The 25,808-nt window shown below is 38.8% G+C and overlaps 1 protein-coding gene across 5 annotated transcripts in view; it reads left to right on the top strand.

Annotated features, from left to right (window-relative positions):
- Positions 1–25,808, top strand: part of MPPED2 (metallophosphoesterase domain containing 2) — a 125,974-nt gene that overhangs the window by 34,886 nt on the left and 65,280 nt on the right. For all 5 annotated transcript variants that reach the window (XM_074543774.1, XM_074543777.1, XM_074543776.1 and 2 more), the window contains exon 3: positions 9,517–9,698. In XM_074543774.1, the coding sequence (XP_074399875.1) occupies positions 9,517–9,698 (182 nt within the window). The remainder of the gene's footprint in view (positions 1–9,516; positions 9,699–25,808) is intronic.

The following is a 25,808-nucleotide window of genomic DNA, read 5'->3' as shown; positions in this document are numbered from 1 at the left end:
GTGCCTTGAAGAAGAACACTTCTGTTTCTCAAACTGAAATTTCAAGTATGTTTCAAGTGTTGCAAGAATCAGAACCAGCCTCAAATGGTTCTTTGCAAATACTGGGCTTAATCCTGTGGGTATCTAAACAATGAGTATTTGTTTGTGAAACATGAAGAAAGGTTTTAGATTTAATAGCAAATCCCAAAGAGAATGAGTTGTCAAAATTTTATGCACCTTCAGGTCCACTTGCCCAGTTTCCCTATTACATAAGAGTTATTGTCTATTTGGAGAATTTGTCATCTCCAAGAAAATATAATGAATTATGCAGATGAATTCTGTACATTTTATGACTCTCCAGATATGATTCTTAATATAAATGGGCATCAGCAATGGAATACCTGCTGCAGTACATGCTTGTGCAGTTCTGTTTTGGCAGAACCTTGTCACCTTGGTGCCTCTGATCAGAATTGCCCTAATTTGGGAGGAGGATGGCATGTCAAGTTACAGCAATGCCATCTGTCCTGGGGATCTCCCTCTGCTTGTTTTGGGATGCCTTTTTTTCCCCTGCATTTTGGAAAAAACTGTTTTTCTGTTGAAAGAAGGGCTCTGTGGTTTCCATCCTGGAAGTAAATCCAGCACGTTTTATGACTCCTGCAGTTGAAATGAAATGATTGGAGGGATACCACACATTAAGTTAGCCTTGCTAATTATATCAAAATGTGCATTTTTCAAACCTCATTGTCCTTAAATTAAAATTGGATCTAAACTTGGAGTGCCAGGTTGTACTTTCTGAGTGTATTTCATGAGTTGGTGTTTGGAGGGCTTATAGTAAGGAAATAATAAAAAATCTTTCAGTGCAGAGAGTTTATTGCCTCACCCTCCTAGTAGGCACAGTTTTGCCAGCAAATAAGTTCTGTCAGGATGGGAGATAGATAATTTATAGCAGTCCCCCAACAACAGCAGCAAAAGAATAGGGGAAAAGTGCTTTTTAATGAATTTGAATTGAAACCATACCAGCATAAGAATGGTTAAGTAGTTTATTTAAAGGAAACTTCTGTCTGGGCCTTAGAGTGATGCTGACACTGGTATTGAAGCTTTTTTTCAGTTCTGTAATACTTCTCTAACCTTTGGAAAGCCACTGATAGCTAAATTTTAGAAGGTAATTTGTTGACTTAAAAGAAATTTTTTTCTGCAAAGGGATGATTAGTAGGATTTTCAAAAATGCTCAAGCAATTCTGTCTCTGAATTCCCATTAGTATCAAAGGCAGAGGTCAGGTACTTCAGAAAAGGCAAGCTGTCTATTTGCCCCTCAAAGAACACCATGGCAAATCTGGATTTTAGCTCTTTCTGCTTTTATTACTGACCAGAATCTGGGTTTAGCAGAGTTTGGAGTCTTTAATTAGTTAAGGTTTAAATCGGGCTGAGAAGATGTATTATTATAAATTCCTTGTAAAGGAGAGTTTTCTTAAATTTGCCCAGATGATGACAGTGGGTAATATAGGTCTTTTCTGTTTAATCTCATAAATCTCACTGGAAGTAAAACAGCTCCAGAACCTGTAATAAAAAGATCCATCATTTCCCTGCAGCTATAATTGTTGGAAGCGTTGGCAGTAAGCTGCTGAGCGCTGCATTGAATCCTCCTGTGGCTTTGGAAATGTAATTTATTTTTTTTTCCCCCTCCACATTGCACCAAGACACAATTAATGCCATTTCTGTAATAAATATCAGAGCTCTGTTTTACAGCTCTCCAGACCCCTCTGAGGCTTTGGTGGGTGACACATGTTGTACGTGGAGGTTTCCAGAAGAGATGGGGCTTTCCTGCAGGTTTGGGGGACTCTGTTCTCAGAGATGTGTGTGTGCTTGCACAAATCAAATCTACCAGGGAGAGTGTGGAAAGGTATTTGCATCCCTTTGTTTTCAGTCAGACAAGAAACCAGATGTTGGCTTGGTGTTTGAGCGTGCTGCAAGACAGAATCAAGTTAACAAAAGCATTAATATGTATGATTTAAACAATTAATGGCTGACTGTGGCCAACTAAAGCAATGCTATATTTGGGCATTAATTTTGTGTATTGAGAGGAAATTAGTGTTTGGCTTTGTGTCTTCAGCATGTGTTGTATTACAAAATCAGCTATGGGCATGTAAATGTTTTTCTGATGAGAGAACTTAAATGACATTTGTGTTCATGTTTTGAAGGTTTGGAAATTAGGATATGAAAGTTTTGTTTCAAAATGTAGACACATTTACAGCTTGATATAGCACTTTTAGTCTGTGGCCTTAAAAACTCAGTGGAGAATTGTGAAGTTGGCCTAATAGCATTGAGGTTTGGTTGGTTTGTTTGTTTTAAAAAGAACAATTACACATCTGTTACTTTCATTCCATTTCTTGGATGCTGCCAGGCATGCAGGTGCATTTCATGCCTTTTTCCTTCAGCTGAGAGACTTACTGATAAATTTTAACAGAAATTAATGAATCCAGTTTCACAGGATTGCCTTATTCCAGGACTTGGGACTGGCTCTAAGAGCAGTAACAAATATCACAACGTAACAAAGCTGTGAGGTTTGGATACAGAAACTAATGCATTTTCACAGCAGTTTTCACAGAAAAACCCATTCTATTCTCTTGTATTTTCCATGCCAGAGGGAGCATGTGAAGAGACAGAGGTATGAATTCAAAGAAACAAAAACCTGAAGATATAGAAAATATATTGCTTTTGTTTTCCCATTTAAAAAGAAATTCTTCCATTGACTTAGCTGAGGAGGGGGAGCTAACAGCACTAGGAAACAAGCTTTTAAAAGTGTTTTTTTTTTCAGAAAATATTTGTATTTTCATTCTAAAATAAACACACCAAGCTAATTGGCTCTTTGAAGAAGTATTTTGTTTGCAAATTTTGAAAATAGGAGTAGCAAGAAAAGTATGAAATTATACAAGAGGAAGCTAAACTGTAAATAAATACAGTGATGACTATTCAAAGGAAGCATGAGTGGGATGCTTTTTAAAAGCTAGTTATATAGATGTGTTTTAAATACCTAGTTACTGGAGAGGATGTCTGAGTAAGTACAACAACACACGTGGATTTGATGTGGCACACAGAGGTGAAGCCTGTGCTTAAATGGATGCATAATGAATACTTATTTAGATGTCATAGAGAATAAACCCACAAATGCAGTCACAGACATACCCACAAATGCAGTCACAGACATACCCAGTGGAGTAATTAGTGAGATGAAAAGGCAGCGTGTGATGTTGGGATGGATGTGGGCCCGTGTGCCACGGGACTGCTCATGCATCTGGAGAGCCTGGGGACAGGAAAATTCCCTGATTTGCTGCTCACCTGTAGCAGAGGCAGCCTGCAGAGGGGTGGGCTGTGAGCAGGGGTGATGCTGGGTTGGGCTGTGGGGCTGCAGGAGGGGTTTGCAGCATCTGGCTGTGTTTTCTCCATTGTGGTGCTGTGTGAGTGATTTACTCCATGGCAGGAACTGGAAACTTTCCTGGCTCAGTGTTTAAGGTTTTTATTGCATCTCCAAGGATGAATTGGTTTCTTGGGAATCCCTCTGTGAGACGGGATTTGGAGTCTGCATATCTCAAAACCTGAGGGAGCAGGGCAGTGAGCAGTCTGTGGGGTTGGGCTCTCCAGCCACAGGCATTCCCAGCCTAACCCACTCCTGTTAGATTAAGTTTTTCCTAACTCAGAAATTAAAAGCTTTTGTTCTATTTTCAATCTCCTGTAAAAAAATAAAAATGTTATAATTTATACTATTACTATCAAAAGCTATTTCTTAATTACAATGCATTGTGTTTCTTATTGATTTTAGTCACACTATGCTATAAATGTTTTAAAACTAATCATCTAAAATGACCCCTCATAAGTCTTATTACAATATATCTTTCATAGTATAAAATAGCTAGTCTTATTTACTAAACCAACCTTTAGAATTTATTTCTAGTTCTATTTCTCTCTCAACAATATCTATCTTATTCCACAATATTTCTAAATCAACATTTCTTATCTCAAAGTTTGTACACAAATACATACTGCATAAACTTTCTATTAAACTTTAAAAATTCTCTACAAATTCATTTCCCACACACCCCAAGACCCTTATTTTCAGCATTTGAACTCACCCCTGCAGGATTATCCTTTATCATCAAAAGTGACTCCTTTCAGGAAGGTGGTGCTTGTGTGTTTGCTGAGTTTTTGCTGCAGCAGGGTCCCAGTGTGGCTGCAGCTGTGTCTGTGGGAGGGCTGCACTGCCCTGCCTGTCTCAGAGGAGCTTTCCAGCCCCGCTGATTTATGAGACATCCTGATGAGTAACTGGGGTAGGCTTGGGCTGAAATGCACAGTTAACTCGTCTCCTCTCTGGCAAGGCATCCTAAATCAAGCCCTTTGCCCGTGTGTTGCTGTTGCACTAGGGATGGCTGAATAAAGTGACACAGATTTTTATGTTGTAAAAGGTAAATGTGAAGTTTATTATTACATATCACATTCTTTTTATAGGCAGCTGTGAGAAGGTGGGGCCTGATTGGTCCTCAATTAACACTGCTCACATTATTGGCTAATTAGGAGCAGCACTCTTCTTGTACACATCTTAGAAGTAAAAAAGTAAAAAAATCCATCCAAAACACATGGATTTGATGTGGCACACAGACTTGAAGCCTGGGCTTAAATGGATGCATAATGAATACTTATTTAGATGTCATAAAAAATGAACCCACAAATTGAGTCACAGATGTACCCAGTAAGTACAGGAAGTAGGAACAACACATTATTATCCTGAGCACAGCATAATAGGAACAACACTTTTCTTGTACACATATAGTGTACTTAATAGTGGGTAATAAGAAAAACACTCTTCTTGTGCACATGTAGTGTACTTAGACTGGGTAATAAGAAAAACACTGTCTTTGTGCACATCTTGCAAGTAAACAAGTTTAAAACACCAGTTGTAAAGATTAAGGCTATAATAATATATCCTTAATCAGTTGCAAAGATTAAGGATATATAATATTAATAATATGTATTATAATTCTATAATATATTAGTAGGGAGAAGGGACTATATAATATATATAGAAGGGACTATATAATATATATATTACTATATAATATATAATAATATGTTATATATATTATTTATATATTATATTATAATATTATATATAGAATATATATAATGTATGTAATGTATATAATATATATTCTATATTATAATAAATATTACTATATAATATACAATAATATATAATATATTACTATATAATATATAAGGTAGCAATATCATATATTATATATATATATATATATATATATATATATATATATATATATATATACATATATATAATAGTTTACTATAATATATATAATATCTAAAATTTCAGACCCTTGCTGAATGCCACCTAAGCAAGCCAAATCAGAGCCTGCATAGTGTTGTCCTTTCAGGCAGGGTGGGAGGAAATGCATATTTTGCAGGAACCCCCATACTTTGCAAATCTGAGGGGCTCTTAGACTCTAAGTGAGAACCACTGGTGCTAAGAGCAGGTTGGTAAAGTATCTGATAAACAACGTTCTTGTAGAAGTGTATGAAGGTTACATTGTCCCTTCTGAGTGCTGGACCCTTGTCATAAATGCAATAAATGTGACATCTTACATTACTGTCGTGATCTCACACAGCATTCATTGCTCAGCTGCCTTATGGGATTTCGTTCTGGGTCTTACATAAGCTTTTTAAAAACCAGCCAAGTGCCTGATTTTCTAAGGTGCAACATATCTTTTATTGTTTCCTATCTCCTGATTACTGTATTAATTCTAATATATGAACATTTAAATTATTCTGAAATATCTCTTACTGCACCTTTCCTTGAGCACACTGCTCCAAGTGGAGTAATCAAATAATCTGTGAAGTGTTTCAGCCTGCCATGTCAGAAAGACTGAAAAAACCAAATTTTTGTTGGTGATGGAGAGTGTCAGAGTTACCTGGATGCACTGTGTTTGGAGAAAAGGTAAAGACAACATTGAATTTCTTAGGTATGTGCTCTGATTCAGCAGGATAGTGGTGGACATAAATAATTTGGATTAATTATGATTATTAGGGCCAAAATAATTATTTTATTTTATTATTTATTATTTTATCTGCAGGAAGGCTCAGATGCAGAACTGTCTCAGAGCTTTCAGATCCCAGCTGCTGGGTTGTGAGTGGATCAGAAAGAAGGGTGAAAGTAGAAAAGGAAGAAGGTAGATCAGGAGAAATGGGTGTCACCAGAGCTGTGGCAGGGCAGTGCCTTGCCTTCAGAGTCCAATCTTCTTGGAATGCACTGGGAAGGGAGGCTCTCATTGCTGTTAGCCATGGGTGAAAAGAAAACTTGAGCCTTTAGGACTGGCAAAACACCACTTTTATTAAGTGTCTATTGAAGGACTGCTCTGAGTATGATAAATGGATGGACTGAACAGTTACCTGCAGTATCTCACTTGAAAATAGTAGAGAAATACTGAATGAGAGAAGGAAGTTTAAATGTGGAAAAAAGGTTACTTGGCAACATCAGAGTGTTTGTAAGGGAGAGAAAGAAGGGTCAGGGACTTAATGAATTTTGATGATAGACTTTTCTGTAAGTCATGGCACAAATGGAAAAATCCCAAACCAGGTTTCAGCCATACTCTAATGCAGAACAGGGTTTGTTTGGAAGCTGCAGACAAGAGCAAAGCCTGGCTGCTGTGTACAAACAAAATTGGGCTCCCCAGGCAGGCAGTGCTGGTTTAGCTCCAGCAGAGATGCTCTGAACAAGTTCTGTGCTGCTGATGAAAGCTGTCTGGAGTAAACATGCTGGGAAGTAGGGAAATGTTGATTTGGAGACCCCCATATTTTGGAATGAAGACACCATGTAGGAAAGCACTGGGATTGCAGTTCTGCCCAGCTTGCCAGTGCAATTTCAATAGGTAAATTAATTTTTCTCTGGAATAATAACTGTGTTAATTTCAGACCATTGCTGAGAAAAAAAAAATCCATTGATTGTTGGATTTTTCTCCCAGGTTTCTGCAGTGGTAACAGTTTCATAGCTCAGGTAATTGTACCTGCTGCTTTGGGTGGAACAGGAGGTACAATACTAAACCCCAGGAAGAGTCATCCACCAAATTCTCTGCTCTGCAGCCCAGCTGGCAGCAGAATCTGTTTTTAAAGTAAGCATCATCTTGGAGAGCCTGAATTTTGCAAATTAATTCAGTGGCCTGTGTCAACAAGGTGTGGCATTTGATGGTAAATACAGCTTGATTGGAAAGACCTAATTATGGTACCTAGGAAAAGGTAGTCTATCAAATATCTCCCCCCTAGTGCTTCCCCCACTATTATTTTTGCTGTGAATAGTCTAACAAATAGACTATTATATTATATATATATATAGTATATATCAATGTAATATTATATCTAAATTAATTAATGATTATAATATAATTTAAAAATTCCAACAAAATTAAATTCTGACTCAGTAAGATCTTGTTAGTAAGTGCATTCAGAGGGCCACTTTTCCACGGGAGACCAGGACATATCCATATGGAGTCTGATTTCTGGAGCCACTCTAAAACTCCCCAAGGCAGGGAACTGATTTACACCCTGGAGGATGCTTCTGGTCTTTCTCACCTGTGCAGGAAACTGAAGTTCAAGGCACTGGTAGAAATTTTCACACAGTTCAGTGTACACCAAAAACTAAATGCTAATTTAGTTTACAGTTCAGTAAAAAAAAAGCAATACTTCAAAAGTCAGTATTTTCTCAAGTTTTGTGCTTTATTTTCTATTACTGACCATACATCTCATCATAACTGTGGGGATTTAGGACAAACAAATTCACAATGATGTCTACTGGTGTTTGTTTTCAGTGTGGAGAGCACAACTAATAAAACCCGTTTAAAGGTTTTATTATTAGTTCGTTAGTTTTATTATTACTGTTTAATTTTAGTTTTATTTTCAGGCACCAATTTTTGAATGCCTGTTGTGCCAGTTTGCCCAAATAAATCTTGAAACAGCATTATTTTGAAATGCTTTAAAGTAGCTGGAGCTTGGTTTCACTAGCCTGATAATTTGAGATGTAAGTGCACTATTATTCTGATATAACTCCTAAATACCTCAACATTTCTAGCTGGAGCTGAGCTCTAACCATGATCAAAGTGGCACATCAATGGAACGAGCTGAAGTTTTGTGGGATTGGGATGGGATTTTCTGTGGCACTAATCCAGATGCTATGCTATTCAAGTGTTGAGCAAATCAAATTATGGTAACTCTGCAGAGAAATAATTGCTATTCCAAAGTAGGCAATGGATTGTCTTTTGTATTTAAATTTTTCTGTTACAAATTGGAGCTTCTAAGCACTAAGTATGCATAAAGCATTTGGACTACCTATTTTTTTCCTCTATTGTGCTTAAAAAAAAAAAGTCACTCATAACCAAATGACCAGACTTCCATGATGGGTCACATGTAGTTGATAAAATAAGATTACCAAATACAGCTCGCAAACAACCAATTGAACTAATTTTTTCCAGCATTATTGGCTATAGAAAAAAAATGTTTTATATGTGTGATAACACATCAGCCCTGACTTTATAGATTCTGGGATGATGAGCTCAGGATTTTGTTTGAGTTTAGAAAGCTGCCACTAGACTTGGTTCTGCACTTTCCAGCCTCCATCAAAGCACTCCTGATGCACCTTATTGTGTGTAAACAAATGGTCTGTGCTGGCATCTGTAGGAGAACCTGTGCCCTTGAACAAAATCAGCTGCTGAGTGTTGTATTTGCTGGGACCCCCGTGACAGGAAGGAATGATGAATGTGACTCCATGTTCTCAGAAAGCTAATTTATTATTTTATGATACTGTATTATATTAAAGAAAGCTATACTAAACTATACTAATGGATACAGAAAGGATACAGACAGAATGCTAAAAAGATAATAATGAAAACTTGTGACTCTTTCCAGAGTCCTGACACAGCTTGGCCCTGATTGGCCAAAAAGTGAAAATAATTCACATGAAACCAATGAAACAATTACCTGTGGGGAAACAATCTCCAAAGACTTCCAAAGGAACAAAACACAGGAGAAGCAAATGAGATAATTATTGTTTTCCTTTTTCTCTGAGGCTTCTCAGCTTCCCAGGAGAACAATCCTAGGTGAAGGGATTTTTCAGAAAATGTGAATGTGACAGCTGAGCTCAGGTGGGAGCCCGTTCCTGGCCCACCTGGCTGACCTGTTATCCCACGGCTCCTGTACCTGTCCATGTATAAGGCACAGGATGTAAGACATCCCAACTCAAAGCCTCCTAAATCCATTTTTCCCTGTGTTTAAACACACTTTAGTACCACAGAATAGCCATATTTGTTTGTATTTCATCTTCCTTTCCTCACCAGGTAAGTTTTTAGCAGCGCTGGGTTTTTGGCAGCGTGCGGCGTGTGTCAGTGAATGCTCTCCTGGAGGGAGCAGCGTGCTGCTATCTGCAATAATGGATGTGAGGCTTTGAACCTTGTGACTGTTGTGGGATCTTTGTGTCTGCTCCAGGGTCGACCCCATCCCATATGACACTCCAAAGCCAGCGGGCCACACGCGCTTTGTCTGCGTCTCAGACACGCACTCCAGAACAGATGGCATCCAGATGCCCTACGGGGACATCCTGCTCCACACGGGTGACTTCACCGAGCTGGGACTGCCCTCCGAGGTTAAGAAGTTTAATGACTGGTTAGGTAAGGAATTACTGCCTTTTGGTGACCCCAATTAACCCCTCCTGTCCCAGTGTCACTCACCGCCTGCTAATTGAATTAGGGCGCTCGAGAAACCTCCCCCCGCGCTCACTCCGCTTGTCCTCGTGTCATGTGCTGCTTCTAGCCTCACTTGTCAATAGTCATAACAAATTATTATTATTATTAATATTTTTTTTCTGTTAATTAAGACAAATTCAGACTTTGCTGCATTTCTGCATTACCTCGGGGAAAGGATTCCTTGCAGCTCTCTGGGAGTGCTGGGGAGGTGGTGGCACCTCGTGCAAAGGATGCGGTTTGTCCCCTTAGCTGGTGCTGGGGGAGTTTTGTGTCCACTCCAAAAACTGCTGCTGGCTGTGTTTTGGGTTTGCTGTAGCTTACAGCAGAGCTGGAAGTTGCATGGATTGGAAATTATCAAAGTCCTTCTTCCCACGTGGCAGAATCAATAATACTGTTTGTAAGAGTATTGATTTAAAAATATAATAATAATAGCAACAATTTTTATATATATTAAAAATAATGTATATATCTATAATAATAGAGATATATAATAATACTCTATCTAGAATGCTAATATATAATAATATCTATACATTATATATTATATATAATTATTATATAATATTATATAAATTATAATGGATAATGTATATAATATAATAGATGAAATGTATATACAGTAGCTATAATACACATTATATTTTATATATAAAATATATTATTTATATGTATTATATAAATATATATAATACATAAAATATATAATATATATTATATATAATATATATAATATATATTTTATATATATATTATATTTGGAGAATTTGGTGGGTGATATTCATATGCTTGCCCCTTTCATGTGGATTACAGGTATTTTATCTTTGATCACAGGCTGTCAGCATCTCTTTGGTAGAATACTGTCTTTAGGGAGAGAAAAAAAAAGTCTATTCCCAGAGATAAAGATAATTTTAAAGATAGAAATGAAAACTTTTACCTTTAAACAACTCATCTTTAAAAAAGTACCCTATAAGTTAACATAGCCCATTAAGACAACTGTAAAAAAAGCTGATAAAAAAATAGAAGAAATTTCACAATTACAATTTTCCCAAGCAGCTACTCTTCATTATAAGAAACACAAAAAACCTATTTTCTTACAGATAAGTCTCCGTAACATTAACAAAAAAGACTTGTCTCCCTAAGTAAACTAAAGAAAGATTAGTCTAAAAGTAGTAAACTAACTAAAATTTTAGGATTTGTTTCTTTACGTTATCAGTGAGAACAAAAAGGTTACAGAAAGGTGAGAAGTGTCCTAAAAGTTTTATTATAGGTTTTTTACTGTTTCTTTTAGTTACCATTAAGAAATTTCTCTTTATACCCTTTGAAAGTTTTAAGCTTTACCTTTCCCCTAGTCCTACCTTAGAACAATAAATGAGAGAGTGCATCCTAGTGAATGCACTGGTGATTAGCCAGCACTAAACCCACCACACTCATTAGAACATAAACCAAAAAAACCCTCAAATTAACAAACCAAACCCACTACAAACACCTTTAATATTCTGCTGCATTTGACAGCACGTTGCTGCAACTGAGGGCAGTTCAATAGCAAGAGCAGAGAACCAAAAGGACGGAGGCAACTTGTGTGGGAACAACTTTCCTGTTGTTGGCAGTGCCACTGGCAGCCTGGTTGTGCACTGCCAGCTCACCCCTTGCTCTAGAAATACCCAGGGCTGAGGGTGACTTGAGCAGCTGCTTTTCAAAAAAACATCAGAATGGATTTTTAAATATATTTTTAATATATAAAAGATATTTCAAAGCAAAGCTCTGTCATCGGGTTTTACTGCATTCTCCCTTGCCTGCTGTGTGATGGCAGCATCTCTGCATATTTTATCTTGTGTGTATCTTACCTATTTTATCATATCTCTCTCAGCATCTCCAATTTGATTGCCTTGGAGTTCCCTTGGCTGACCCTTCATATCAAGAGATATGTAAGGGACATTTGGTTTCACAAAAGGAATTTTTAAATAGAAGAACTTGTACATTGTCTGTCTTGTCATCCTTCTTTGCATTTTCTTCGTGCTCTTCTTTCTGCCTGACCTCCTCTGATTTCCTATTTGAATTTGAATTTTTTATTGCTGTGCACGTGGGAGCGGGGCTCTTTAACCACACCACTGCACCTTAGCTGCATTGTTCTTATTTCTAGAAGGAAATAGAAATTTCTAGAAGGTCATACTAGATTTGGTAGGCTCAAAACTGTCCTTTTTCTGTGTGCAATTGCAGCTCTAGAGGAGGATTTGCCTCTTGGAGAGCACAGATCTCCCTGGTGCATTGCTGAGAGCAAGGTCCGGCCACCTGAGTTCCTCTTTGGCCCCTGAGTAATTTCACAAATTTCACAAATGCTCTTTAGGCACAGCCAGAGCCTGTGGCCAGTGTTTGGCATTTGAAAACACTCAGGGCTGCAGAAAGCCAGCCCAAATATTCTGCCAGGGTGCTTTCACCCTTCCCTGGGCAATCGTGCAGTGCTGGCAGCCTCTGGGCATTCCTTGCATCTCACAGGGGATTCCTGAGCATATTTTAGCACATAGGTCCCAACATAACATTCCCAAGAGAAGAATAATAACCCTTTGGATAGATTGTGTTCCAGCCTCAACAATTTACCAGGGGGCTTTCTTAGCATATATGCATAGCTTCTTGTAGAAGACAGTGTAGTGTTTGTCTGAAAAAAGCAGATTTTGCAGGCAGTTTCACTGAAACTGGAAGCTCTGAGTGTTGGAGGGCCTGCTGGCTTTGGCCTCAGGCTTTCATAGTTCAGGTACAAAGAAAATCTTTTTTTACATGCTGAAAGTCTACTTGCATTTTCTGATATCTATATATACACGTATATAAATGTGTATATATACACATATATAAATGTGTACATATACAGATATATTTGTATATGTACAGATATATTTGTATATATACACACATATATGTACATACATATATATGTATGTATATATGTATGTATATACATACATATATACATATATACATATATATGTATATACACATATGTAAGTCTATATGTATGTGTATGTATATAGATATTATATTTTATATATTTTATATATTTATATATTTATGTATTAAATTTATATTGCATAATAATATATAAAATAGAATATATTATATATATAAATATATTATGTAACAAATAATAATATAATATAATTATATATATAGTCATAAATATATAAAAATACATATAAATATGCATATATCAATATATAAATAAATTATATAAAATATATTAATATATACATATATAAAAATAAAAATATATACACATAAATATATATATATATATATATATATATATATATATATATATATATATATACACACACAGACACATATATATATATGACAATACCAGTTATTAGGTTCCTGGCACAGTGCAAGCCCAGCAAATTGCTTCACCTGTGGGAATGTTGATGAATACTTGCTTCAGTGCAAATATTCCTCACCAGGAATCAAAACCACCAAAGCCAGCCACGTCCTTTTGCCTCTCTTTTCAGACTCCTGTCTCCAAAATGTGTTAGCTCTGTTTTACCATTTATTATGTTCTTATTTACGGTGTGTGTTGTGAAGATTTGATGACTTCAAGGATGAGACGTGATGATGTGCTATAGTTAAAAAAATACATACCAGGATCAAGCAGGATTCCTTTTGCTTCCTCAGTAGCATCTTTTCTTCACCATAGTTGGTAGGAACCTTTTTCCAGAGTTACACACTGAGAATCAAATGCATCAAATAAAAGGTGGTCCTTTGGAAAAATGTTTTTCTGTCTTTCCTGGCTCTGGTTTTCTCCCCTGGCAGTTGTGTTGTGGAGCTGCAATGAAGACAAGGCATCTGTGTCATTTATGTCATGAGGGAGAGAAGCCAGATCAAAGCTGGCTTTCATTCTGCAGCTCATCTTACCCACTCTGTGGTAAAAACCAGGTCTTGCCTCCATTGGAATTGTATCATGGCTTAACTAAAACACAGTGACTCTCCCCCATTTTTACTGGCAGTAAAGCCAAGGGGAAAGTTGAGAGATGATTATTCTGTGCTCCTGCCTTGCTTGTCCTTCTCTGGGCATTACATATCCCAGTTTTACAGGACTCAGAGCACTAAAGCCCTGCTGGTTTATATCTTTTAAATCTTGCATCCTTTTGCCACAATTTGGGTCTTTCAGCTGGGAAAAATGTTCAGTTTTTGCTTGTCCATTTCATCCACGCTCATCCTTCCTCCTTGCCTCCACAGCCCAGCCATGGAGCTTGCTTTCCGCCCGCCCTTTCCCATTCTCCCTAGTTCTCAGCCCTTGCAGCAACTTTTGCTAGTTAAATGCTTTTTCCCTTTGGCTGTTGCATTTTCATTATTGGTTTTGCGTGGAAGTCAGCTGGGCTTATACATTGAATAACCTCTGTGGTCACTTAGTGATTGCAAACACTGGCTGAGGTAATTTATTCACTTTGTTTTGGTGTGAACATGTCCCTCGGGTCTTGTAACTGCTGTAATCACTTGACCTTAGGGACTGTTAAATGCTTTAAACACAGTTATTTTAAATTTATAATTGTTTTCATTAAAAATCTCTTCTGCTAACTTAACTAATTTTGCAGTAAACACAGCATTACTGTGCTGAGGAAGAATTGAGATGTTATTCTGTGCCAAATGTATTTTTTACTGAATGTTTCAACTTGCCATTATTATCTCTGTTCATATTTTTCCCATCCATTCTCATTCAGTCATATATGTGAAATGAAACAGAAGAATATCTAATTATAGCTCTGTCTTCATAGTGCAATATTTCCTTTTCTGGATGATGGGAAGTGATTGAATAACCCATAAGAAGTGAAGAGAAAGCAAAGATAAATTCAGGCAGATAGATCTTTAATGAGTTGATATGTTTATTTTGCTCAGTTACTGTGGGCCTGATTGTGCATATGTGTGAATAATTTGAATTCAGTTCAGAATTTTTTCTCGACTCTCCCATTTTGTACTTTTTTTCTTTAGTGTTTATATCACACTGTGTTCATTTTTTGGTTCTGGTTTGTTTGGTTTTTCCCCCTGCAAGGTTTCTGTTATAAAGAATATTACTGCAGGGGCTTCCAAAATCTTCCAGTGGTAGATTTGGATAAATTCAGTAGGTGATCTTACTCCTGGTTATTGTCTGTGGGGCTGAAAGTTGAATTTAGCTAGGTTTTTCCTGAGTTGTTCTAGGATTTAGCAACTTGACTCTTTCACATGTTTTAAGTCTTGCTTTTGTTCTGAATGGTTATTTCTTTAAATTTCTTTGGGATGATGACTGTAAAAACTTTGTGGATGGTTTAGTGGCCGAATACATATGGGTTTGTACTGGAGGAGATATTTCTTTACCTGTAATATGTGCTTGCCTCTAGTTTGTTGCTAAAGCTAAAAAAAAATCAACTTTTTTTACTGTGCTGTAGTTCTTTGATCATATTACTCGAAGTGAGAAGAAAAGAATGATTATATAATTTTAATGCAGAGTTTTTCTTGTTACCTCTGCATAAGTGCATGTGGTCCTCAGCAAAGTATTGCCAATTGTTTTCAAGTTCATTTCTGTGTGGCTATTAGTAATTGAAAATTGCAGCATCACCTTGGAATTGCTGGTTGTTATGTGGAATAGATGACAAAATGTAAATGTGGTGTTGCTTTCAGAGCTGTGGACAGACACTTGGTTCCAGTCCACAGTTAAATTTATGCATTAGTGCTGTGGAAATTTGAAATTATATGCAAAACTGTTAAGCCAGACACCTGCCAGTATGTGTTTGATATTGAAGATAGCATAATTCAATTTGAAAAAAAAAAATTAAAAAATGAACTGTACCAGAATAGTATAATGGTAAGATCAAGCTCTTTTCTTATCGCTGTTTAAAAATGCAGGGTCACATTCCTCTTTTATCCCTTCTCAATCTCTCTGGTCTGGCTGAGTTATCTGGCTTCATCTCCTCCCCAGGCATGGCTCACTCAGGCTTTAGAGTGAGTGTGTTCCTTTTACTAATGTACACTGAGGACAGCTCCAGTGGCATCAAGTGTTTGTTCCTGAGGGCTTTTGCTCTCTGGAAACATATTTCTGATTATTTTGGCATCTGACATTGCACTATTTCATGTTTAAAAAACCAACCAGTAAGTTCTAAATTTCTCCATATTCATAGGGGTATTAGCTCAAAGTATTCCGGGGTAATTTAGAACCAGAAGGAAGCCTGTGAATATTTTAAAGTTAAATTATGGCAATAAAAACAAATCCCTTCCTTTTTTATAAATTGATTTATTTCTGATTTGTTTTTTTTACCATCTGGAGCATATTTTGAACTCTATATTGCTCTGCTTGTTACAGCTAGAATGAATAATTGACTAAACATAAAATACCATTTTGATGAACAAAACTCTGAGCACTTGAAAAAAAAAATTGCATTCATTGCAAGTGAAAGAAAATGCTGAGGTGGCTTTAATGCTGTAAGTATGTGTGAGTTTGGCACAGCTGTTCTGGGAGAGAGGGAAGCAGCTCCATGGAAAATCTGTTAATCCAATTTTGGAAACAACTCTGCCTTCCATGATGGCCCTGGTGAAAAGCTTCAGACACTGGGGTGGGATGGAGATATTTCATTTACAGGTTGAGCTGCTGCTGAGGACTTGTGGGTTTTTTAGTGATTTAGTAGTTCTATGGGTTATGGATCTCACTCTGTCCTTACCATAAAGTTTTAGAAACTTCTTCATAGTTTATTTAGGGTTGATTGCTATATTACTGCTTAAGAATATTTCCTTTGCTTTTGTTCTAACTTAAGCTGTGTTTAATGTCGTGTTTAAATTCCCATTTGTACTTAGTTTTCATCCCATATGGCTTGCCTGAATTAATAATCTCTGCTCAGCTTTTATTAGCATATACCTTTTTATGATCTATTATTACTAATTTTTATCTTTGTTTTTTCTTCTCAAAATAACACAAAAATACAAATGCAAAAATAGTTTGAATGTTTCATTTTATTATATTTATAAAGTAGTGGGAAAACACAACCATGTTGAGTTTTGTTGATAGGCTGAATAATTTTTCTTGGTGTAGCAAGGTGTAGTGCAGTGTGAAAACAAAGGTAGGAGAAAGTGCAATATAATTTCAAATTCTCCTTTTGTGCCAGGGTTATGGCTGCTTCTTCATATTTATCCTCTGCTCTGGGTCAGGTATGAGATGCTTTGTGGCAAACAGAACCCCAGAAGTACAACTTAGAAAGGTAAAATAGAAGCCATTGGATAAAATGAATGTTGAGATGGTAAAATTTCCACTGACTGAAATGGAATTTATGCCTGAGAAGCAGTGTAAGATCATTCATATCTGATCAGTTCTTTCTTGTTCTGCTCTTGTTATTCCTGGCAATTCTTCATAAAGAGATTGCACAAAAAAATCCATTTTTGCTATCTCCTAATGGTCTCTAGAGAAACTGAGGGTTTTAAAACTGTGTTTGCTGCTAAAGTGTAAAATTCTCTTTACGAATTGCCATGGTCAGTCAAAGCAAATATAGAGGTGTTATTTGACAGCCACTAGAAAACTTGGCTCAGGTAAAATGTGCTTTCAAAGAGAATAATGTTCTGCAGTGAGGGGCTCTTTATAAGTTTAAACTAATATATTCATTTGGTAATTTTCAATGAAAGGAAGGAGCCAGTGAGCACTGCAAAGTACTGCACAATTCCTGAATGGATTTTCAATCACAATAATTGCTCGGTCATTTCTTGGATCTGCTTCCCTGGGCTGCTAATGTTGTCTTAGAAGGGGGGAGGGGATGATCAGCTTTCTTATAACGAGCTATAACCAAACCAAATGTATAAAAAACCCCCAAATAATTCTTCATCTCCATTCCCCCTTTCCTACAAATCCCCTTTGAAACAGAAAAGAGATTTATGCCTGTTGTATTGAGCAGGCATGGGACAACCAGTGCCCCTCAAATAGAAACTTTTTCATCAGATTCTTCCTCCAGTGCTGCTGCCACAGCCACATATTGAAATGAGAATGATTTCAGTGGAGAACAGCCGAGGGATTGATTCTTTGTACACCACCAGTTAATTCCTTCACTTGCAAATTTAATGTTGCATCAAAAACACAAAGTGCAAAAGTACTTCTTCCCTACATTTTCACCCTGTGCACGCCATATTAACAATAGCTAATTAAAATGAGCCCTTCTGTTAGCAGAGCATCACGTTGCAGGCTGAGAAGAACAATGGTTTAGGGGTGGAGGAGTTGCTTTGAGCAGAGAGGGGTTGGGGCTGGGGAGAAAGCACTGCAGATTTTAGTATAATGTGAAGTGTTCAAAGAAATTTTATTTCATCATAAAGATTAGCAGGCTGTGTAATTCAATTTAAAGCTGGTTGGTGGTGTTCTGTCTATTACAAAGCCTTTTCCTTTTTTTTTTTTTTTTATTGCCAATATTTTTTTTTATGTGTATGTGACTACAAAACCTCATAGATAGCAGGAATGATCTTAGGGGTTTTATACTTCCCACCTGCCTTCCTCTTTTCCATTCTGCATGTGAGATTACCTTAAACTGAGCTACAAAACAGTCTATCAGTGAAACACCATCCTGGATTTTTTTTTTGGCTTGTGTAAAATAATTATTTTTGTGGCCCAACAGCCACTGAAAGTGAAGACCTGTTAAAAATGTTCTATTGAGAGGATTGAATTGAGCTTAAAACTCAAGTGTTAGCATTTATTCACACTGGTTGTGGGCATTACCGTGCTGTAGAAAAGCAACACGCAGCAATTTATGGTGATGCAAGGCTGGCAGACCTTTCTCTTACAGTAATTGCCTATACTAGGGGGTTAATAAATGTTCCAAGAATTACTGACTTCTTTTTTTTCTTGAAGAAAACCAGAGAGCTGCTTATTGCTGGCTATAACCAGCCTGTGTAGCTTGTTCATTAACCCTCTTGTTGCGGGGGGCTGAGTGTTTGAGCTTGGGCAATTCATGCATGGCAAGGATGTGTCTTGGCAGACAAGAAATTCCTGTGTCCCATCCACCCCTGTCAGGGTCTGCTAGGAGACTTTCAAACCTTCATTGCATGTATTTAGGGAGTAGATTGTTTTTGGAGGGTGGGTGTTGTTTTGTGGGCACCAACCTCTGGTAAGGAGAAGAAGAAGAGGAGAACCACTTTTCCCAGAGTTTTTCCCAGAGTTTCCCAGAAGGAACTTTTGTATTGCTTGTCCTGGTCTGTGCTGGGCATGGCAGGGAATGATGGCACCTGCTCTGTAGGGTCTGTGCTCCAAGACCCACAGGAGGCACCTTCAGCCCAGGGAGTGATGCCTTGTGCAGGCTGAGCTAGGACAGAGGCTGGACAGAGCTAAAGAATAAAGTAGGGATTTTTTAAAAGGCCTTCAAGGGATACAACTTGGGCAGTACAAGAGCCTGGCTAGGGCTGCACCCAAGATGGACTCCAAGTCAAGTTTTCACACCTTTTATAAGTTTTGTTCCATTTACGTATTGGGGTTAATTGTGCAATTACAGCTTCAGGTTATGAAGTCCCATCCTCCCAGTTTCCTCTCCTCAATTCGCTGCTGTTTTACACTTTTTGGGCCTGAAGCTGCAGTGGTGTCCTTGGGCTGGAAAAGAATTGTTTTGTCTAACTAGACTGTGAAGAGAACTTGCTAACACTTTATATGAAGTTCAGAATTGCATACTGAAGCACTACAAAATCTGGAAAATATGAAATCTAAACCTGAAGGCATCAGTGCTAATGATGCTTTGAGAAGGCTGACCTAGAACAGAGACTAGAGAGAGTTAAAGAATAAAGCAGGGATTGATTCAAAGCACCTCCTCCATGGATCCACCTTGGGCAGCACCAGAGCCCAGCCAGGGCTGCACCCAAGATGAACCAAAATGGCCCCAAAATGCAGGAGCGCTCCCGGGCTCTCTCCCTGGGATCAGTTCTGCTCCATTTGCACCTTGCAGTTCATTGTCCCATTCCAGCTTTAGCCCAGGCAGTCCCACCCTGCTTGTTTTTCTCTCTGCAGCCCACGGGGTTTGTGCTCTGGGGCTGAGATTGGGATCATTTGTCCTTGGTGCCCAGCTGGAGCAGGAATTGTTTTGTCTCCCTGCTCTGTGCACAGAGCTCACCATCCCTGAATGTGAAGCTCAGAAATACAGAAAAAGCAGCACAGAATGTGAAAAATATAGAAGCTGAACCCTGAGGCATCAGGAGGACTCTCAGTGCTCCTCAGCCTGTGACACCACAGCAGGGTGGGATTGTGGTGGCCCTGCCGCAGCTTTGGGAATGTTTGGGATGTTCCTCAGGACTTGTGGTGGCTCTGAGGCTCAGGCCAGGTCAGTGCCTCACATCACTGAGCTGTTCTGGTCTCTTTGCTCGTCCTGCACCCCAGCTGAGAGGTGACAGTCACCAAACCCTCCCTGGCCACTGGTGGTGCCTTTGGTGGAGAAGGAGCAAAGCAGCACACCAGGGAACAGCAGTGTAAGGAGAGAAGCTGTGGAAAGCCAACACGGGGAGAAAAAAATAACATCAAACTGGGGGTGGGGTGGAGACTACAAAGAAGAGGGAGACAAATGGAGAGCTCGGGGACATAAAGTACTGGACCTGCTCTTTTTCACTTGCTTTTTCCAGAGCTTCATCTCTTCTCGAGTTAATAAAATTAGGATATGAGAGCTCAGGAACACTCTGTGCTTTGAATTTCCTGTAATTTTTGGTAAGTGAACCATAAAGACCTCAGAATTATGTGCATTTTTTCTAATGAACCAGAAGTTTTCACATCACAGGGCAAGCTGGGTATCAGAGTGCAGGAGCTCCTTCTCTCTTGAATGTTGCCATTACATTTTTTTTTTTTGGCATAACCAGCTGACACAAAGGGTTCTAAGTTTAAAACAGAGCTGCAAATGATAAAGAATTACCCACATGTCCTTACTTTTCCCTGAGCTGCTCTCCCCCATATGTTGCTCTGAAGGCTCCCTGCTCCCTCAGCAGCACTTGGCATTTGCCTTCACTCCTGAGAGATGAGCAGAGAAGCTGCAAGGCAGGCACAGATTTGCAGCTCTGTGCAGGAGATGTCTCCTGAGCATGGCAGGGAAGGAATTTGCTCTTTCTCCTCTCCTCTGCCCCAAGTTTCAGTGGTTGATGCAGCTGTAGCCAGACTTGGGATGCTGAGAGTAAAGGTCCTGGACTTCTGTCCCCTCTAAAACCCCATGAGGATGGTGAGAGGCTTGGAACACGAGCCCTGTGAGGGAGCTGGGGGAGAAAAGGAGACTCAGGGCTGACCTTATCACTCTCTACAGCTCCTGAAGGGTGCCTGTGGTCAGGTGGGGTTGGGCTTTTTCTCCAGGAACCGACAGAACCAGGGGGCACAGCCTTAAGCTGTGGTAAGAGAAATTTAGGTTGGATATTAGGAAAAAGTTTTTTACAGAAAGGATGATAAAGTTCTGGAATGGCTGCCTGGGGAGGTGCTGGAGTCCCCATCCCTGGATGTGTTTAACAAAGCCTGGATGTGGCACTGGGTGCCAGGGTTTAATTGAGGTGTTCAGATGGATTGGACTCTGTGATCTTGAAGGTCTCTTCCAACCCAGTGATTCTGTGAATCCTGTGAATTTTGGGAATTCCCAAGGAGGTGTGTTTAACAAAGCCTGGATGTGGCACTGGGTGCCAGGGATTGGTTGGGGTGTTGGGATGAGTTGGACTGGATGATCTTGAAGGTCTCTTCCAACCTTGTGATTCTGTGAATTTTGGGAATTCCCAAGGAGGTGCTGGAGTCACCATCCCTGGATGTGTTTAACAAAGCCTGGATGTGGCACTGGGTGCCAGGGTTTAATTGAGGTGTTCAGATGGATTGGACTCTGTGATCTTGAAGGTCTCTTCCAACCCAGTGATTCTGTGAATCCTGTGAATTTTGGTAATTCCCAAAGAGGTGCTGGAGTCACCATCCCTGCATGTGTTTAACAAAGCTTGGATGTGGCACTGGGTGAGGTGTTGGGAATGGATTGGACTCAGTGAAGGCCTCTTCCAACCCAGTGATTCTGTGAATTCTGGGAATTTTGGGAATTCCCAAGGAGGTGGTGGAGTCACCATCCCTGGATGTGTTTAACAAAGCGTGGACGTGGCGCTGGGTGCCAGGGTTGAGTTGAGCTGTTGGGGATGGGTTGGACTCGGTGATTTTGAAGGTCTCTTCCAACCCTGTGAATTCTGTGACCCACACTGTACAGAAAGCCACTCCTCATGTGCTGTAAATGACAATCCTGTGCCATTAGCTGGAGAGGGAAGGGCAGGAGAGGATGCCCTGCTGTGGTGGGCACAGGCACAGGGGGTGGAAGCAGACACCTCTGCTCTGGGGGTGGAAGGGCTCTGGCATTGCAGTGAGGTGCCAGAGGGGAAGCAATACAGCTATTCATGAACAGCTGCTTCCCTGAGACCAGCTGTGAAAACAGTGATGCTTGCCTGCGAGGTGAGAGGGCAAAACCTGGGCAGAAGGGAGAATAAATAAGGAATAAATTGTTACCTTTGCCGTAAGTGACTGAAGTAGCTGCTCTCTGAATGCTTGGTGCTAACGGCCAGCTGTGATTAACTGTAGTTGTTGTGTTATTCAGCAGAACTTTGCCTGCATATCATGGCTTTTTACAGCGGGTTGCTCACCACATTTTTTTGTTTTAAAGGCTAGGAAAGATGTCTAAAATGGGTAAGTCAAGAGAGATCCTACTCTGCAGAAAGCACACAAGGTGAAACATTGCTTGCTCCAACAATTAACCACAGCATTTAATTGCAGAAATATTTATTGGTGGATCAGGATTCCCAATGTCCTTCTTTGCACTAGGGTGCAGATTGTGCATCATACAGATTTTCAAGCGCCTTGTGAAAATGTTGCTTGAACATTTTCAAATTCACAACAATAAGTGCCATAAATCTCACACATTCATTTTAAAATATTTCACTCCTAGGTTAGAGGCTTACAATTATCCTTATTGAGGAGCAGAGGTGGCAGCAGCAGATCTTTCCTTTTCCTGTAACAGGGGCAGCAAAGATCAAGAATTTCACCTGAATTATCTTACAAATAAAAGCATGCAAACTCTCTGCTGCAGAATGGGGTTTACATTGCATACACTGTTTTTCATATTTTTTTTCTGTTTTCTGTCCTGCCTTTGGAAGGAGAATTAGGAGGTATTTCAGTTTTCTGCAATGAAATTCAAGATCTGGATTCTTAAAAGAAAACTTCAGTGTGAATTTGCCCAGTCTGCTGTGAGATCCTGGGATGCTGCAGCACAAATTTACAGCCAATAAACTTGAAATTGAAATTCTGCAGAGCCAGTAGAAAAGAGGATGTGGCAAGAAACAGGGTGAGACAGAGAACTGAGAAATCACTGGTGCCAACGTCCATGGTTACCACTCCAGACCTTTATCAGGCATCAAGCTTCCTTCTCACTCTCTTTTTAGTGTTTAGTGTTTGTGGTTAAACTCAAAAGGAAGGGATCTCTGCCCTCCTGCTCAGGGAATTCTGGAATTCCCTCCTGCTCAGGGAATTCTGGATGGCCAGGAAGAAAACCTGCCCAAGAGGAATATTCAGCTCCTTGCAGTAACACAATGCAAGGAGGGGTTTGGTTGAATCTCTCAGTAGCTGAGGAGCCTCTCTGTGAGCCAGATTCCTCAAAAGAAATTTCCTTAGGGGGCTCAGGAGATTCCTGGCATCCAAGTTAATCTTGGAAGACTGTAATGGAACGTTTGGCTTTATTTGGAATAATAAATTTAAACAGGGGGTTCAGAAGATGATGCTGGAGGTTCCTGAAGACCTGCCTGGACATTTGAGCTGGCTGCAAATTCTGTTTGCATTCTCTGTGCACCTTTTTTTTGTGTTCTGTCCTCCACAAACAGCTCAGAAAGGGCCCTTGGAGGTGGTTCTGGAACACACATATCCCTGCTGGATATTGCACTCCAGAAGTGGAGTTTAGGCTCAAGCTTTTGATTTCTGCCCTCCAGCTTAAAAAACGAAGGAACAGTTAGAAAAGGAAGGACAGACAGGAAGGAAGGAACAGTTCCCAACAAGCATCAGTATTGCCACGTGAAAATATGTTTAAAACTACCTTGGAACATCAAACTTGCTTCTTATACTTCAGTATTTACAAATTAAAGCACAAACCTTGGTCACAGGGTAAAATCTCAAGAGCACCTGATTGTTTTAGCATACTGCAGAATGTTCCATTCTCAGAGTTGTTAAAAAGCTGTAGTCCTGCTTTTAGGCAAGAGTTCATGCTTTTCAAGCCTCTGGGATATTAAAAAAAAATTATCTTATTTCTTCTCTTTAAGTTTATTTTCCTTGTGATTATTCTTGCTATCCCTGCTTTTACCTTTCCTTTTATCATTATGGATATATATCCACATAACACTGGTACTGATAGTTAGATAATTATGAATCCCAGTATGTTTTGTAGTTTCCCAACAATATGCTCAGAAATAATAATTTTAAAGGAAGGATTTCAGTCCCAGGTATAAAATCAGGAAGTTATGTAGGATATAATGTATCATATAAAGAAAATAGATTTTAGGAGCTTCTTGCTTGTGTATTTTGAGATTTTTCTCTTTGTAAGAAATGCTGTGGATACCTTCCTGGGATACAGAAAAAAGGAGATATTTGAAGGGATTGCTTTTCAGAAATTCTGACTGGGCTCTGCCAGACCAGAAGACAAAGGAAGGTGATTTCCTACTGCTTCGTGCATTTGTAAGTCTCAGAGATTTTCTTCTGGAAATGAGAAAGCAAATGATGGGAACTAGCTCAAAGACTTGGGAAACAGGAAAATGTTTTGGAGATCATGTGTTTCCCTGCATTTATTTGTTCATATTTAGATGGGGTGGGTAGGTCCTGGAGGATCCTGATGGGGTGTGTGTTGGTCAGTCCTGTGGGCAGAAATGCAATTTCTGCTGCTTGTTTCAAGGTCTCTATCAGTAAAATGGAAGAATTTGGGGTAGAATCTAGATCTGGCTCCTGCACTCATAATTCTGATTTCCTTCACTAAGTAGTGAAAAAATTATATAAAACCTTGCTTCTCTTTTAAATAAACTTTTTTTTTTTTTCTGGAAAATCTTGTCCTTTTAGCTTTCCCTGGCCTTTTGTAGTGTGAAAATCCATGTACATTAGAATACCAAGACATTGTCTGTGATAATTATGATTAGCTTAATTACTTTCTGTATAATTGTTTCTCAAGATGACCTCCTTTTCGGTGGCTTAATTCATTTATTTTAGGGGGGGAAAAAAAGACTTAATTGGAATTGTAGATGACAGAGATAAAGGGTATGTTCTGAGAAATTGGTCCAGATCTGTTTGTGTCAGGCAGTGGAAGCTGGTTTTTATATTCTTAAGATTCATGGAGAAAAATAATTTAAATTGATACAGTACGTGTGTGCACAAGGTAATATCAACAACCAATGTATTATTTCAAAATCTGGTGAATTTCTTCATGGAGGATTAGGTTATATAGTGTGGTGGGCTCTGAAAAGAAAATAGAATTGTGTATTGATGCCTTTAGAAATATTATTTGAGGGCAATAAAATGTTCTCTGGAATTCCCTCCTGAGTGGAGAAAATGGAGTTTGTTTGCAGTAATTGCATTTTCTAGCATTTGCTTTCATGCTATCCAATATGAGTTAAGCCAATTGGAACCTGTGATTTTGTTTTGCTTATTGGCAAAAGCACCATGTAAATTGATCCGTGATGCATTTATAGAGAATGCTTTGAAAGTTTTGAGAGAGAGATGCCTTTCTGTTATTAGATTTAGGTAGTATTAGGGTTCATTTTTACGTTTTAGCCTAATGCAATAGTAACCAAAAATGTTTCTTTTCAATTAAGTCTAAATTAAGTCCTAGAAGGACATTTCTACTTAGCCCTACTGGCACTAAGAGCTTAAGTTCCAGCCTTAGTGTTTGGAGTTCAAGGTCAGAGGCATTTGAAACCACACAAGGTGCTGAAATTGGGCTAAAATTGGTCAGCCCTGGTACATTAAGATCTCGATTGCAGGAGAAAAATCCTGTTTTATCCAACAGAACTTTAGATTTATTTCTCTGTACGCACAGTGCACACACAGACTGAACT

Source organism: Zonotrichia albicollis, chromosome 6 (genome assembly GCF_047830755.1).
Source record: "Zonotrichia albicollis isolate bZonAlb1 chromosome 6, bZonAlb1.hap1, whole genome shotgun sequence".
NCBI lineage: Eukaryota > Metazoa > Chordata > Aves > Passeriformes > Passerellidae > Zonotrichia > Zonotrichia albicollis.
This window is presented reverse-complemented; position numbering and strand designations above follow the sequence as displayed.